Genomic DNA, 16724 nt, shown 5'->3' with positions numbered 1-16724 from the left:
AAAACTGACAACAATATTAATAGTATTTATGTGTATATGTGTCTACAGTTAATGTGCAACATTGAAACACACTGAATAATGATGAATTTATGAATGTAACACGATTAGGTAATCGCTATGCTCGGCTTACGCATCTTTGTGCAGATCGACATCCTGATCGATATAGACATTTAAATCCAAATAAAACTATATATTTATGTGGGCGTTGCTTTGACAAGCCAAGCTACTACTTGATTTTCGAAACCAAAAACAAAAAACGCTACACTAACGCAAAAGGCGAAAAAATAAACTTAAATGTGATGCATTTCTATGAATACACTAAAATGAATACATAACCCTATATACAATCATATATGTATACACTGTATCGATGGCTATTTAGAATTAAGACTTTCGATCCGCAACCGCATACCCATTACTTTAAGAGCTGGACTCTAATCACAGCCAAGAATTCCCAACACATTTTGGTTCCCCCTCTATACATTCGATTCCATTGTCCTATATGTCTCCGGAGCTCCAGATACCGCAGATATCACACTCAATTGATTGATGATAAATCCTGGCCATGGTCAGCAGCAGGCAGTGGGTGGAACTCCTTCCATCTCCATAGATACTGTGCGATGGACTCTGGGGGCAGACAGGCCGCTCTGGAACATCTGAGAATTTAATGAAATAAATGTTTAACATAAAATATCACAACAATTCCCGCTTGTTTTCACTCTCAGCATGGCGGTGGGGTGGGGAGTGTTTCCTTCTGTTTTTAGTTGGGAAACAGGCGAATGGCAGACGCAGTTCCCAGCAGGAGGTCCAAGATATTTGGCTGTTCGAGCCAAGCATTAAGCCACCTAGCTGCTAACATGGCTTGTCCCTCTGGCAATCAGCATGGAGCTGTCCACAAGTCTTAACGCCCCTTTCAGCAGCCCACTGGGGTAGTGGGCGGGGCACCCCACCACCCACCACCCACTCAGCTAGCCACATTCTATGGGCTTTTAGCTGTTGGTTAACATGGCATGTAGAAGCAAGTGCTTGGCCACAGAAAGCTTTTCGGAGTAAGTGGTTAAGAAAAGCTATGGTAATAGAGCCTGGAAGCTGGCGGCTTTCTGAAGCTCTGGTTTGAACAATAGTTACGCAAGTAGCAAGTTCTATGTGGGATCAAAACCAAGAGCAGGCTTGGAAAAGCTTGATGCGTTTTCGGTCCTTGAAAGCTAGTGAAAGCGCAATGTTTTTAAAATCAAACCGTTTCTATGGCAAATGGCACGTATAATAGCACAAATCTTCCAGTAATTCCAATACCACCTTTAATAAAGATACACTGCACCTTTGCGTTAAGTTTTAATTAATTTTTATTTGATTTTTAATAATAAATATATTTATCTGTTATACGTTTGTGTTTTCGTATTGCTTTTTCTCTCTCTCTCTCTACACTTTTTCGCATGGCTTTCTCACTGTAGTACTTTGTATATTTCGTTACTTTTATTTATTTAATTGTTCATATATATATATTTACATATATATAAATTCTCGTATCTTTGCGTGTGTGTGTATTATTACGAAAACTAGTATGCGAATGCAGCTCTCACACACACACACACATTTGCATACCCCACACACACGAAACTGATAATTGATAATTGATAATTGGGAAATGCGTTTTGCTAATAATCCGGAATAACAACAAATAGCAGTGTTAAGACAACAGCTCAAAGCTAAAATGCTAGATCGCTCCACAGTTTCAGTTTTTCAAACTTTTTCAATCATTTCTTAATCGGTTTACTTGTAATGCAATTAATTGACTTGTTTGCCGCCAGCATTCTTCTTCGATGCGTATAGATTTAAAACCACAACGTACTCTTGACAAAACAAAAAGAAATCACTTTATTTGACTATGGAACATCAACAAGTTATCCCTATCCTTTTAAAGCTTCTAATTTCGTTTCAGTATGGGAAGTATTTAGCCAGATAGCTCAAATCAGTTGAAATCTACTACAAATATGCTTACAATTCTGGGAGGAATAACAATTTTGAAATGAATTTAAATTCTTTTTGAAATGAAATAGGTTTATAATACTCTATTAATTGTTACAAAATAAACGCAGTACTCTTTCTTCATAATTAGCTTCGTTAGCTGTATATGTATATGTGTATATGATCTGTATATATAAACCATTTGTTAGTTTACATGCTCGTTATCGTTTGTGAATTCTTTTTGGGAGGCAAAAAAGGCACTATAATCTAATAAGTTACGACGATTAAAAAATTAGTTTTTCTCTCGTTCCTTCTGTATATACTAATATATATTTTCACATATATTATCATTCGCTTGCTCGCCAATTCTATATGCTTAACGAATTCCGTTTCTTATTTATAAACTAAATATGCACAAAAATTGGTGTTTCAAGAACTCGAAGTAATGCTTTCAAAATTCGTTAATTGTATATTCATTTATTTATCGTTCATTTTCATGTTTGTGTGTGAGGCAAGTTAAGTTAGGTTGGAGTTTTTCTAGGTAAAGTTTAGGCAATGAAAAACAAGCCCCAATCGTTAAATGCCCATTAACACGTTAACCGTATTTTGCCACTTAAACCGAGTATAATGACAAAAAATAGTTGTTAGGTATTAATTGTTTTGCGTTTTATAAATACAATGTAAGCAATAAATTAATTAAACAATGACAAAAAGAACATATATTTATATTTATAGATAAATAATAAATAAAATACACACACAGAGTTGAACTGCTTTACGCTTACAATATAGGTTTTCGTTACGTTTCGTTTCTGTTCATTATTATTATAATTTTCCTTCTTACTTTTTGATTTTCCTTAATATTTTGTTAGACAAATTTGTAATGCGCACTTAGTCGATAGGAAGAGAACCAAAAATCGAACAATTTGCAGCGAATTTTGTAAGCTCGGCGCACGGGCCAAAGGAAAAGTAAAATGATAGCTAGTCCATGTGGTTTGCTCCACTGTGCGAGCCCCAGGGAGGCGCACAATGGCCAGATACTTTGCTTTCCGTTTTTGCTTCCTTGTTGTTTAGGTTTGTTTTCGTTTCTCTTTTGTAGTTATGAATATATAAGTATATAGTATATAGTTTACATTAATAAGCCTATATATAAATTCATTGCTTAACATCGCTGTACTTTTAATGTATTTATTTATCTGCATTTTTCGGGAATTTTGGATCTGGGAGCTGCTGTTACGGGAACTTTGTCTGAATTGCCATTCAACATATTATCTTCAAATGCAGGAATCCTCTTAACTATGGGCCTCTGAGTGTTTGACTGATGTTTCTGTTTCTGTTTCTGCTGCTGCTGTTGCTGCTGCAACTAGCAGGTACACGGATAAGGTAATCAAGTTGGATACAGATGCCACATCAAGTAACACATTCAATATGTTTACAGATAATGACGGATTCACATAGATGTTGATATTTATGCACTTTGATTTTTTTTTGCTTTTTTTTTTGCTTTTCATTTAATAGCTCACACATTTCATTTATCATTTGCCCTTTCTCTACTATCGCCTATCGCTCTCCTTTGCTATCGTTTCTTTATATTTATATGTATATATATGTGTGTATTTCTGTTGTTTGTTGAACCTTTAAGGAAATGGAAGCGGATGGATATATTATTTCTTCTTGTTGGTCGCAAGCATTGGGGCGCTGCGCTGCGGTGTTGTAGGTCGCGACGAGTTCATTCCGCTGTACAGATACTTGGCCTTCTTCTCGGATGGTTTCAGGATCTGCAAGTGGAATAAGAGAAGAGCTGTAGTACACATAGTGGCCAGTATGCATTGCACATCTCACCTGGAATGAGCACATCAGCGTGTCGTCCACGGTCATCATTCCGCCGGCGTTGTCGAACTCTCCGCAGTAGTTGGGCGCCGAGAACAACGTGACCAGTTGCCGACGGGCAAAGAACTCGTAGCCATCCTCCACAACCTGAAGAACGAAAAGCTCCATAGAATTATCCAATCACGTTACAAACATTCATTTCTACGCACCTGATGTGCACGACAGATCAAGTCCAGCTCGTGCCGGTTCAAGAACTTGGAGACCACATCCACGCCGAATGTGAAGCTCACACCGCGATCGTTCTCGCCCCAGCCCTGAACATCCTTGTCGGGATCACTCCACAGGAGATCGCACAGTAGCCCAGTATCCGGCACATCTGTGGGCCGCATCAGGCGACGGATCTGTTCCATGCCTTGAAGATCGGGACTGAGGCCGCCGTGGCAGCAGAAGATCTTCTCGTCAATGATGGCGGCTACCGGCAGACAGTTGAAGCAATCTGTGAAGGTCTTCCACAGTTTGACGTTGTATCGGCGCTTGCACTCATCGTAAAAGCCTGCGGAAAACGGATATAGGGATAAGGTACATTCGCTAAAGAAGGGTGCGATTGGACTTACCGTAAATCCTATTAATACTGGCGCACTCGTGGTTGCCGCGCAACAAGAAGAAGTTCTCCGGATATTTGATCTTGTAGGCCAGCAGCAGGCAGATGGTCTCCAGGGACTGCTTGCCCCGATCGACGTAGTCGCCGAGGAACAAGTAGTTGGCAGCCGGAGGGAATCCACCGTACTCGAACAGGCGCAACAGGTCTGTGTACTGGCCGTGGATGTCGCCGCAGATGATCAGCGGTGCCTCCAGTTCCAGCAGGATGGGCTGTTGCAAGAAGATCTCGCGCGACTTGAGACAGAGGCCACGCACCTCTGCCTCCGTCATCTGAACCTGCTTGCCCGTTCGGCAGCTGCGCACTGCAAGTAAACCGGGTGTTAGTGGACTCCACTTACAGATGGACTCATGGATAGATAGATATGGCAAGTACACATTGTAAACTAGAGCTTAGCCAACGTTTCACGCTTTAGCAACGGACCGAACGACAGACGAGCACAGTAACTATCGACGCAGACACGAGGAGACGAATCCATAGATGGGGGAGGATTTGAGGATTTCGGCGGGGAAACAATGCCACAAGAAATGGTTGCATACTTGGTGGCGCTAGCGAAACTGCGTGCAGGCTATGGTGAGGGTACAGTTGAGCTCAAAACATCAGTACAGGTGTATAACTATGTTTGCAGATGTTCTTGGCAATATGTATGAAGTACACATAGCTAAGCGGTATTGCCATAGTTCGAAAGCATAATAGCACATACAAAATACCAATAAAATTCTACGTATAGTTACCAGAAACTAGCATGCTAGTTTCCATTATCGAACCCCGTACATTATACTTTTCAAATACTAGTAATGTGACCACAGCTGTAGGTGTTATTTTGTGTGGGCGTCCTACAATGACGCAAGCCACCAGTGTGGTTGGACTTCCTGGTCTTGGGGATAATTGCAGGTTGTCGCTGCGCAGAGACCATATCTGGAGACCTTGGCCAACAAGTGGGCGTACACACGGAGCACACCAGTCCAGGCCACACACCACCACACACGATCCCACCTTCCTGCAATTAATTTTGTGCAAAAAACGCTCCAGAGCTGGGGAAAACGACGATAGTGCTATCCTTTATCATGGGAATACAAGTAGGTCGTCCTCTGTCAGTGTCAGAGTGTGTGCGCGTGCACAAAAAATTTAATTAAATTTGGATAGACCAAAATGCTGGCCCACGCAGGCAGGCCCAATCCACTCGTCCTTGCCCCGGAAGTTGTAAGCCAACTCTGGATTTTGGGTCGAGAGCCAGTGCTCTGGCTCTGGCTCCTCCCAGAAACGGGAAAGAGCACCATGTGGCCCAAGGAACGAGTGCGGGTGTCCGGTTCTGTTGGCCAACTTCACTATCTGGCTAACACAAGGCCAATTCCCGGAACGTCAGCATTGCACATTGGCGCAGCTGTGATTTCAGTAATGGTTAATTAAAGTTATCGCACATCGATGTAGAGAACTCCCAAAAGGGAATTTAATTTATTGCGCATTTCAAACTGGCGGCACTGGACAAAAATATGCCACTTTATGTAAGTCTTTAAACCCAAAAGAAGGGATTAAAAGTAATTTTGTTCATTCGTTTAAATGATTCATGATATTTTATATAAATTCATTTTCGCATAGCTGTTATTTACTACTAAGCTGGTTGCAATTTAATAGTTGTATGTGCATTCACAGAATAAAATAAAGTAATTTAATCAACAATCCATTCAGAGAGTTATGTATATTATGTGGCTTCTGCGAAATTTAAGTTGGTAAGCATTTTCAGGGGAAAATCAAAGTTAAACGAATCTCCACCGAAAAACAGTCAGTTAATCAAATGAAAACCCAGCAAAAGTTCTTTGGCGAACCTTTCGCACGCTCTTTCACCAGAATGTGTTTAGCATCGGCATTATCATTAGCATATATACTATGCTATATATGTACATAGCCCAGCTGGCGGATGTGGGATGTGGACCTGACCTGCAGGCGGGGAAGGTGAATACACTGAATTATGCAAGCCAGGGGTTCATGCACTCGGTGTAGTGGAATCCGTTTAACTTATGCAAAGGGTTCCTGTTGAATCCGAAGCTGTAAGCTGTAAGCTGTGAAGCTGTTGCATACTTCCTGAATACGTATTACGTAATGGGTCTACCGTCTGTGGTTTCAAACTTATCAAAGAATTACTTCCGCCTGTGCATAAATTTGCTGCGAACATCTGCCTGACTTTTTGCTGAGATTACTAAGTCTGATGCGGAAAATGTGACGTTTATCGAAAGGTTTTGATGGAAAGCGCTATCATGCGAGTTAAAGTTTTAGTAGCGGAAAATACTGCATTCAAGTTGTCTGCCCCACATAGTTTCCACCCTTCTGAAATGTGTTATATGCTGGAAAATGATGGAATCAAAAAGTATCTACACTTGCTGCACTTCAGCATTAATCAATGCTTACTGCAGCATTTTGCTAGACACATGGGATTCGGTGACCCAGCAAATGATCACCACAGCTGTCATTTGCTTCATATACTCGTATGCAAGACTTTAAGCTCAACACTTTGACACACATGTGGCACAAAGCCGCTAGGAGATGGTTCAGATATAGAGATGGAGGCAGGATGGATGGATGGGGAGCGGAGTGATAGGGGAGCTCTTTATTTTTCATTTTTATGCAAATTTCCGCAATGTTCCACTCCAGAGAAAACTGCTGCCCACCCCAGCATCCCCGCATTCTGCCAGGCATTTGTCAGCATAAAGAAGACATCACCAAAAGGGGGTGTGGCATACAGGATTTTTTTTATTTTTTTTTTTTTTTTGGGGGGGGTGGGCGGTGGGTGGTACTGCTTTTGCACGGGTGCGGGGGCGATGTAACATTATGCGTAAGCAAAAAAGACGCGCATGTTTGTTTATCATGCATTTTACATGAGGACGCAGAGCCATCATCGTACAACGCAGACATCTGGGCGTGCTACGTGCCGAATCCACTCCGCATGGGAACTTCCTGTCTGTCTGCCGTCACATCTAACTGGTTCATCATGATTAACAAGTCTTAGTCCCGCTGCCTCATACCCCGGAGTCAGCAACGAGTTGGATAGGCAACCCTTCCATCCTTTCATTATCGCCCACATCTCCTCATCGTCGTACTCCTGCTGCTCCTCCGCCGCGGAAAAATTAAAAATGCAAGAAAACATATGGGTTCGAGTGGGGTTGGTTGGGATTGATGACTTACTTTGGCGCAACTCATCATCCAGATAGGATAATAAATGCTTTTTGGAATATACAACCCCTCGACACCATTAATGGAATTTATCCCTATTCTGGCAGCATTACATACTGTTATATCCATTATTAAATTATTTTGGAAATACCTTTTCACACCAGTTCGGCTCAGTTGCTTTCAATTTCCCGTTGTGCACTTTCCATCATAATCGCCAATACAATACCCCTCCCTTTCAAACGATTTATGATATTGCAGCAGCTCCTTTGCGAGATACCTGTCCCTAATTCACTCATATCCAAGGGGCATTCCCATCAGATGCGAGCGGGTACATGGCAAAACGGAATCCATCACGAGACTCAGCATTTTCCGCTACGTGGCATGGCTCGGGAGACGGTTGATGGAGTCAAAGGAGCGTCTGCGTCAGACGTTTTATGACCCGATTAACTCCCAGGAGGATGAGCTGGTTGGTGGCCGGATGGCTATGGCCGAAGTGGAGCAGCAGCTGCCAGAAGTAAAACTTTGAAAGAAGGGAAGCTGAGGAGCAGGAGGGGCTGAATGAAAATGTTTAGCCATTTAGATAGCAAAAACTACCGAGTGCCAAAATGAAAGTTTTGTGGACATAGCAGACGAGAGCCAAAAAGGGCATGGCGAAAAGATAGGGCGCTCGAAAAAGTTTAGTAAAATCAAATTAAGAGCAGTGAATTATTTTTTATTATTTGCCCAAAATAACAGCAAGGCTGTAAGCCTTAAGAGCAGGACTTTGGGCGACAAGTTGCTCAGTTTATCCCACAAAACATTAGCGAAACCAAAGTTCCCATTAAATATGGTACATTTTGGGATCGAACTTAAAGTTGTTATACACCGGTTATAAGTTGACCTACGCCATTAGTTGTTTCGCAGCGAAAAATTGAATTTCCAGCATGCTCCAATGGTTGCCACACCGCAAATTGAACAGCAATCAAATCCCGTCACCTCCCATTTTCATCTCAACCTGCCGGGTTGCAACCGCAAACGAATCCTTTCCCCAAACTGCGCATATTTCACATATATCTGACTGCATCCGATATTTGCAGAGCTGGTAAGCTGGCAATTTAATTAACTGTGTGTTCGAAGGTCCATGTGGATTACGGGTGTACATTTCGCACGGATAGCATTCAACACTTTATCATTATCACACATTTTCGTGTATGATATCTAAGAAAATATGTATAAGTTCGAGTGTAGTTTCCGTTGGCAGTAAAAGTTTGTTTTCAGTGCAAAATAATGAAAGTAAGTAAATAAACTTAGCACTATTTTCCCGCAGTGCAACCAACTCAGTGTCGAAATCTCGTTCTTTTGGCGCTCTCTACTTCGTAATTGGACCGCCCAACGACCTTTGGCTTTAATGCCTGGCAAGCAGAATATTTCCATGCCCTAATGATTGTTGCCCATTAGGGTTGCCACGCCCACGCCCATTTCCACTACCACCAGTACACCCAGTACACCCAGCACACCCAGCACACCATGGCCTAGGTCGTCCTGCGTCCTTTGCGTGCTCAAGTTGAAATCCGAGCAAATGAAGCAAAGATAACAACGCCGACACAACCGCAACAAAACATCGAATAATGAACGCCTTTGGCCCCAAGTTGATTAAGGACGAGTGCAAGGGAATTTCGTTAGAAATTTTTGTGAGCCACCAAAGGGAGCAAAGAAAAAAACAAAAAACAATTCACTTGCAAATCGGTAATTGTTTCCGTTTTCCATTGACCCATTTTGTTGGTCAGCAAATCGCTTTCAAGTGCTCGAGAAATGGAAATGTTGGGTAAACGAGATTTACTTTCGATTAAAATGAGCGAATGCATTTACCCAAATCGGAAGGAACAAAGCCGATAATAATCTTTACTTAACCGGGAGAAACAATTTCATATCAAGTGCCATCGCCAAAACGGAAATCTCCTTCGTGGTTTCAAGTGATTAAAAGGGCAAAAAAAAGAAAGAAAAAAAAGAGAAAATCCCAAATTGGCGCAATAAAAATTCGTAAATACTTCCGCTTAACATTGACCCACTTGATGTGGAGGATTTGTAGATAGGGTTGAATGTCAGGGGGAAGTAGTTAGTGTTAGGCCCAAACTAATTGGTGTATACACAAATTTTCCTCATTGGGTAACCAGCTGACCCCCAGTTTAAAGCCCCACACCCCACCCCCACCACCATGCCCTCAACACTCGAACCGACTAAACCCTACCCCAAGTCCCCATTTAAGCACATTAGCGATGATTATAACGGCGTTTACATCACACAGCAGCAACATTTTTGAGGGTTGCTGACGACAAATGGTGCAAAGTTTAGTAGGGGCGCACATGGCGTATGCGTAATCCGTTTGGATAAATATTCAGGGACCAACGAGCCGAACAAGGCATTCTCTGGCATTATTTAAATCACGCAAAAATCCTGGAAATTGTTAAATGAAATTGAGCGGAAAACTTTTCGAATCGAAATCCAAACAACGTGAAAATTGCGGTCGAAATTAGCGAAATTAAACTAAACACACGCCATCGTTTTATTTGTGCAGCACAAATTAGTTTAGGCGCGCAAAAAAAATCAAATAGCAAAGTGCTGAAATTTTCAGCTCGTTCCCAATAACGAATATACTTGTATACAAAAGTCTCTCGATGTTTACAAAAATTCTCAAGAAAATTGACTTTAAAGCGATTTCCAAACGCAATGATTAATAATAAACTCATTCAAAATAAAAACTTACGAGTAAATGCGAAGTTTTCAAATGGTACTGAATCAAGCACACCAACAATTTAATTTCTAAGCTCATGCCAGATATTCATTTACGAAATGTGTTGAAATCACGCACAACCCTTTAATCGATTACAATTTCATTCCGCCTATTAATAGATCAACTAGCAATAGGAATTTTCATTCGCCAGCAATCGCAATAATAATCATAAATTATTAACCGAATTCCATTTCCTGGAAATCGCTTGCATATTTCGTAATTGTTGGCAATCTGGGCAAATCTCTTCAATCGAAAAAGAAAAGAAAAGTAAAAGCGAGCGAGATGCTGCTTCTCTGCTGCTTGAGCTCTGCCCTTTGACCCCAGACCCCTGTGTTCCTGCTGTTTTTCCTGTTTTTCGCTTTCCAACTCATTTCGTAGAACAAATCGAATCAAATCAAATTTGTGCAGCTTTTGCTATGCTATTCACTGTGGCCATTGGAGCGATCTGTTGTAGATGTTTGTGCGTTGCCTTGGCGAATACGGAATACGAAATCCGAAATCCCAAATCCGAAATGCACATGGAAAATGGAAAATGTACGGGCATATATAGTACGGTAGTACAGTCGCGTGTGCTTTCTACTTCAGTGCGTACCACGTTGCGTATGCGCGCTATTTATAAAAATCAATTTCTGTGCCTTGGCAGCCAAACCAAAACCAAAACCAAACCGAAGAACCAAAGACCGAAAAACAAAAATGAAGCAAAGAAGCGCCCAAGAAACGACCCGAATGGCAAACAAACAGAAAGCAAACAGCATTGCAAAACAAATAAATAAATAAGACTGTTTAAAGCACTGTCTAGCATTAGGAACGCCAATAGAAATCAGAAGAGGTAAAGGCCGATTCATATAGGAAGTTGCCTTGGCTAACTTTCCTTTGTTTGGCTTGCGGACTCACATCTTCTGTCATCGCATTTTGGCCATGTGCAGAGCAATTAGCTGGGAAAAGCTTATTTCTACTTATGCTCATTAAAGTGTTTTCGCAATTGGGGATTTGGATTTTTGCGATCATTTTTCACGAGATTAAGTACCTTATAATATTTAAATTCCCACACAACGATTTGGAATGATTACCTTAAACACACAACATTTTCCCCCTCGAAGCATCGTCGTCTTCCCTCCATTTTCTTTCTTATCGGGCTCGTTTTCCCTTTTTTGCTTGCCCTCGAGTTTCCCAGCCCCCCTCACTTGGGGGCCTCCTTAAGAAACAAACAATGACAATGTGAAAAGCAGAGAGAAAAAGGAAAAGTTTCCAACGCGTGCAACAATACCGCCGATGAGCAAGGGAAGGCAGAAAGAATCTTATAAAATAAACATTTATTTTTAGCATATTGCTGCTTTTGCTTCTGCCTGTGCTGCCGCCGTTGCTTTAGTTTAATTTTTCGACTGCTGGCCTGTTCTGGCCTGCCAAATTGGAAAATGGAAAACTCAAAAAAAAAAAAAAAAAAACGCAAAAGGCAGGGCGGCAAAAGGCGGGAAGGGGGCCGCATGGCGCTCGGCCAGCCACTGCAAATGCCATATACATATACACACTGGCAGGCAGAAGGCACTCCTCGGCCTCTTTCGCGTGTTAGTTGGGTGGGCCCCTACCACCTCCTTCTCGGTGGCATCGATTTTGTAAGAAGCTCCCTCGAATACACGAATAACTAACTAACCAGCCCACCAACCCACCGAAGTTCCAACAACTGCACTCATTTGGCTTGGCTTTGACTGGTCGTCGTCGTCATCGCCTTTGGCTATTTATCGAGCGGCATAACTGCAAAAACAAGCAGCTAGGGATGCCAGCGAAAACGAGAGCAGCACTTTCACTGATCGACGACAGGAATTACCTTGAAGATCGGGGTTAATAATAAGGTGACGACCTAACTTCCTGGGCACATCAAAAATATGTATGGAATTTAGATAGAAATTAGATAGCAAGTTAAAACCTTGTATTACACGCTCTTAAGCACTTGACAGTATTTTGTTGTTCGAAATGTTTGCGGTTATAAATCTCTTTAATGTTTCTTTAGGGCAAACACAAAAATTCTTGCTATTCTGCAGATTTTAAGCTAATAAATTTATAATTCCCCTTGAAGATCGCTATTTAAGGCTCTTTTTATCAAGCTGCTTGCAAGCAGAGTGTAAAAATAGCCGAAGCTGTTCTAAATACTAAACATTTTAACAGCTATATAAATTAATGTTCATGCATATAATACAGGAAAATAACAGCCCAATGGATTCGATGCGGATGAAGGGGGTTTTCAAAAGACGAGAATGCAGAACCATTTACGTCGACGTATTGTTTTCTATATCTACGAGTGCAAATTCCATTTTATTTACTTGAAGCTTTTGCTTAATTAGCGCCTCGTTATGATTGTGTCGTAAGGCGGAAGCTTTTCCCAGTTGTTGCCACCCACAAACCCCCACCAACCATCCACTGAAAATACCCCAAACACCCCTCACTTTGCGGCTGATTCATTTGTCTTATGGCCTGGCATTTGTCCACTGTGTCTTTGTTTGTTTTCATGCCCTTGCAGACCGCATTCCATACTCCTGGTCGGTCACATCTGTGAAACATACACTACCTCAGCCTATATAGTATTTATACCCCTGATCGTTGATCAGATTGAAATCGATTGAATTTAGTTGTATTCTCTTGCAAATCCAAACAGTACTTTTATAAATACTTGTACATTTCAGGCTAAGAAAAGCGCGCGAGGGTATTTATAATTCGTGGCTTCGAATACAGCTATCTTACTTGTTTTCCTTTACGCGCTGTAAGCGTTTTTCCAACTTATCTTATCGCCAATAATTGGAAGAAACACATGCGTATATCTCGGGCGACCTTAAAAATAGCCATTCCATTTTGACAACACCAGCGACAACAACGAGCACAACAACAATAATAGGAACAATATGAGAACAACAACAACAACAGCGACAACAAGTCAACGAGAAAGAACAAAGACAACGAAGAGCATACATGGCGTATGAGTAATGAGCGTTTTCTACATATTCGCTGGCCGTGGTGAAGTTTTCTTGGTTCGTACATTTCGGTTCCCTTGATTCGATTCGATTCCATTACATTCCGACACCGAGGGTCGTCGATTAACCCAATTTACGGCTATATTTATTGTGTGCCACACTTCCGCGAAGATCTTTTTCAATGTTCTCATTTACCGAATGTCAAATAAACTTGGTGGGGAATGTTCCATTACCCCATTACCTATAGTATAGGGAACTTTGTCTCAACTTCAGTTAATCTTCATTTTTTATGTCTTATATATAGGCAGAATTATTATGTAACAACAGTTGCACCGCCTAATTGTGTTTATACAATTGAATTGCCAATGATCCCTTCGGGCCGCTGCCCCTGCCGCAATTGTTTAAACATTCGCAAATGTTTATTTGCTAATTAACAATCATAAGGAAAACATTGAGAAAAACAAGATCATCCCTAAAAACACAGAACTTTCCTTTCGTTGCACAGCTAGTTTTGTGGGTGGCAAGAAATCCACATTATTTATTTTCATTTAATTTGCATTTTACCTTGAACGTTGTTTTGTTGTCAAGTTTTTTTCAATTTGCTGTCGTTTATATTTTCTGCTTTACTAGCATTTTAATAACTTGGCTAAAAAGTGTCATATAACAAAATGACTGACTGGTGTACACTGTTTATAAACAGAATTGACTCACCATGTCACTTTCCTGCTGATTTTTGCAAATCCATTTTCGATAAGGGGTACCCCCATCAAAATTTGCGAAAAATGGCAAAAAATTAGAATTTACTTTTTTGAATACACGTCGATGGGAAATTTTGTTACGAATTCAACGGGGTATGACATTCTAGGTTTGGACAACTATTTTTATTGCTATCGCAAAAAAACCGATTATTTTTATCAAAAAATAATCATAAAAAAAATTTTGTCAAAAATCGGATATTTTCAAACTGGGTTTTCGCCATAACTTAGCCAAAAAAGAAGGCACAGCTAAAATGAAGACAGTTTTGTGCTGCTAATAAACCCAGCTAACTATGCCTATCACTACTTTTATGATTTTCGAAAAAATAAATTTTAACAAAATTTCGCATTTTCGATAAGGGGTACCCCCATCAAAATTTGCGAAAAATGGCAAAAAATTAGAATTTACTTTTTTGAATACACGTCGATGGGAAATTTTGTTACGAATTCAACGGGGTATGACATTCTAGGTTTGGACAACTATTTTTATTGCTATCGCAAAAAAAACCGATTATTTTTATCAAAAAATAATCATAAAAAAAATTTTGTCAAAAATCGGATATTTTCAAACTGGGTTTTCGCCATAACTTAGCCAAAAAAGAAGGCACAGCTAAAATGAACACAGTTTTGTGCTGCTAATAAACCCAGCTTACTATGCCTATCACTACTTTTATGATTTTCGAAAAAATAAATTTTAACAAAATTTCGCATTTTCGATAAGGGGTACCCCCATCAAAATTTGCGAAAAATGGCAAAAAATTAGAATTTACTTTTTTGAATACACGTCGATGGGAAATTTTGTTACGAATTCAACGGGGTATGACATTCTAGGTTTGGACAACTATTTTTATTGCTATCGCAAAAAAAACCGATTATTTTTATCAAAAAATAATCATAAAAAAAATTTTGTCAAAAATCGGATATTTTCAAACTGGGTTTTCGCCATAACTTAGCCAAAAAAGAAGGCACAGCTAAAATGAAGACAGTTTTGTGCTGCTAATAAACCCAGCTAACTATGCCTATCACTACTTTTATGATTTTCGAAAAAATAAATTTTAACAAAATTTCGCATTTTCGATAAGGGGTACCCCCATCAAAATTTGCGAAAAATGGCAAAAAATTAGAATTTACTTTTTTGAATACACGTCGATGGGAAATTTTGTTACGAATTCAACGGGGTATGACATTCTAGGTTTGGACAACTATTTTTATTGCTATCGCAAAAAAACCGATTATTTTTATCAAAAAATAATCATAAAAAAAATTTTGTCAAAAATCGGATATTTTCAAACTGGGTTTTCGCCATAACTTAGCCAAAAAAGAAGGCACAGCTAAAATGAACACAGTTTTGTGCTGCTAATAAACCCAGCTTACTATGCCTATCACTACTTTTATGATTTTCGAAAAAATAAATTTTAACAAAATTTCGCATTTTCGATAAGGGGTACCCCCATCAAAATTTGCGAAAAATGACAAAAAATTAGAATTTACTTTTTTGAATACACGTCGATGGGAAATTTTGTTACGAATTCAACGGGGTATGACATTCTAGGTTTGGACAACTATTTTTATTGCTATCGCAAAAAAACCGATTATTTTTATCAAAAAATAATCATAAAAAAAATATTGTCAAAAATCGGATATTTTCAAACTGGGTTTTCGCCATAACTTAGCCAAAAAAGAAGGCACAGCTAAAATGAAGACAGTTTTGTGCTGCTAATAAACATAGCTAACTATGCCTATCACTACTTTTATGATTTTCGAAAAAATAAATTTTAACAAAATTTCGCATTTTCGATAAGGGGTACCCCCATCAAAATTTGCGAAAAATGGCAAAAAATTAGAATTTACTTTTTTGAATACACGTCGATGGGAAATTTTGTTACGAATTCAACGGGGTATGACATTCTAGGTTTGGACAACTATTTTTATTGCTATCGCAAAAAAACCGATTATTTTTATCAAAAAATAATCATAAAAAAAATATTGTCAAAAATCGGATATTTTCAAACTGGGTTTTCGCCATAACTTAGCCAAAAAAGAAGGCACAGCTAAAATGAAGACAGTTTTGTGCTGCTAATAAACATAGCTAACTATGCCTATCACTACTTTTATGATTTTCGAAAAAATAAATTTTAACAAAATTTCGCATTTTCGATAAGGGGTACCCCCATCAAAATTTGCGAAAAATGGCAAAAAATTAGAATTTACTTTTTTGAATACACGTCGATGGGAAATTTTGTTACGAATTCAACGGGGTATGACATTCTAGGTTTGGACAACTATTTTTATTGCTATCGCAAAAAAAACGATAATTTTTATCAAAAAATAATCATAAAAAAAATTTTGTCAAAAATCGGATATTTTCAAACTGGGTTTTCGCCATAACTTAGCCAAAAAAGAAGGCACAGCTAAAATGAAGACAGTTTTGTGCTGCTAATAAACATAGCTAACTATGCCTATCACTACTTTTATGATTTTCGAAAAAATAAATTTTAACAAAATTTCGCATTTTCGATAAGGGGTACCCCCATCAAAATTTGCAAAAAATGGCAAAAAATTAGAATTTACTTTTTTGAATACACGTCGATGGGAAATTTTGTTACGAATTCAAC

The 16724-nt window shown here is 39.5% G+C and overlaps 1 protein-coding gene across 2 annotated transcripts in view; it reads right to left on the bottom strand.

Annotated features, from left to right (window-relative positions):
- Positions 1-1439: 1439 nt before the first annotated feature.
- LOC6551659 (serine/threonine-protein phosphatase beta isoform) overlaps positions 1440-16724 on the bottom strand; it is a 28879-nt gene continuing 13594 nt past the window's right edge. Inside the window, exons 2-5 of one of the 2 annotated variants that reach the window (XM_015155392.2) lie at positions 4410-4757; positions 4005-4348; positions 3808-3942; positions 1440-3743 (exon numbers count right to left, since the gene is read on the bottom strand). In XM_015155392.2, coding sequence (XP_015010878.1) covers positions 3630-3743; positions 3808-3942; positions 4005-4348; positions 4410-4757 — 941 coding nt within the window. In that variant the 3' untranslated portion in view covers positions 1440-3629. The remainder of the gene's footprint in view (positions 3744-3807; positions 3943-4004; positions 4349-4409; positions 4758-16724) is intronic. The other variant, XM_001977201.3, reaches the window with a different exon arrangement.

This window comes from Drosophila erecta, unplaced genomic scaffold (genome assembly GCF_003286155.1).
Source record: "Drosophila erecta strain 14021-0224.00,06,07 unplaced genomic scaffold, DereRS2 tig00000152-arrow-arrow-pilon, whole genome shotgun sequence".
Classification (NCBI taxonomy): Eukaryota; Metazoa; Arthropoda; class Insecta; order Diptera; family Drosophilidae; genus Drosophila; species Drosophila erecta.
This window is presented reverse-complemented; position numbering and strand designations above follow the sequence as displayed.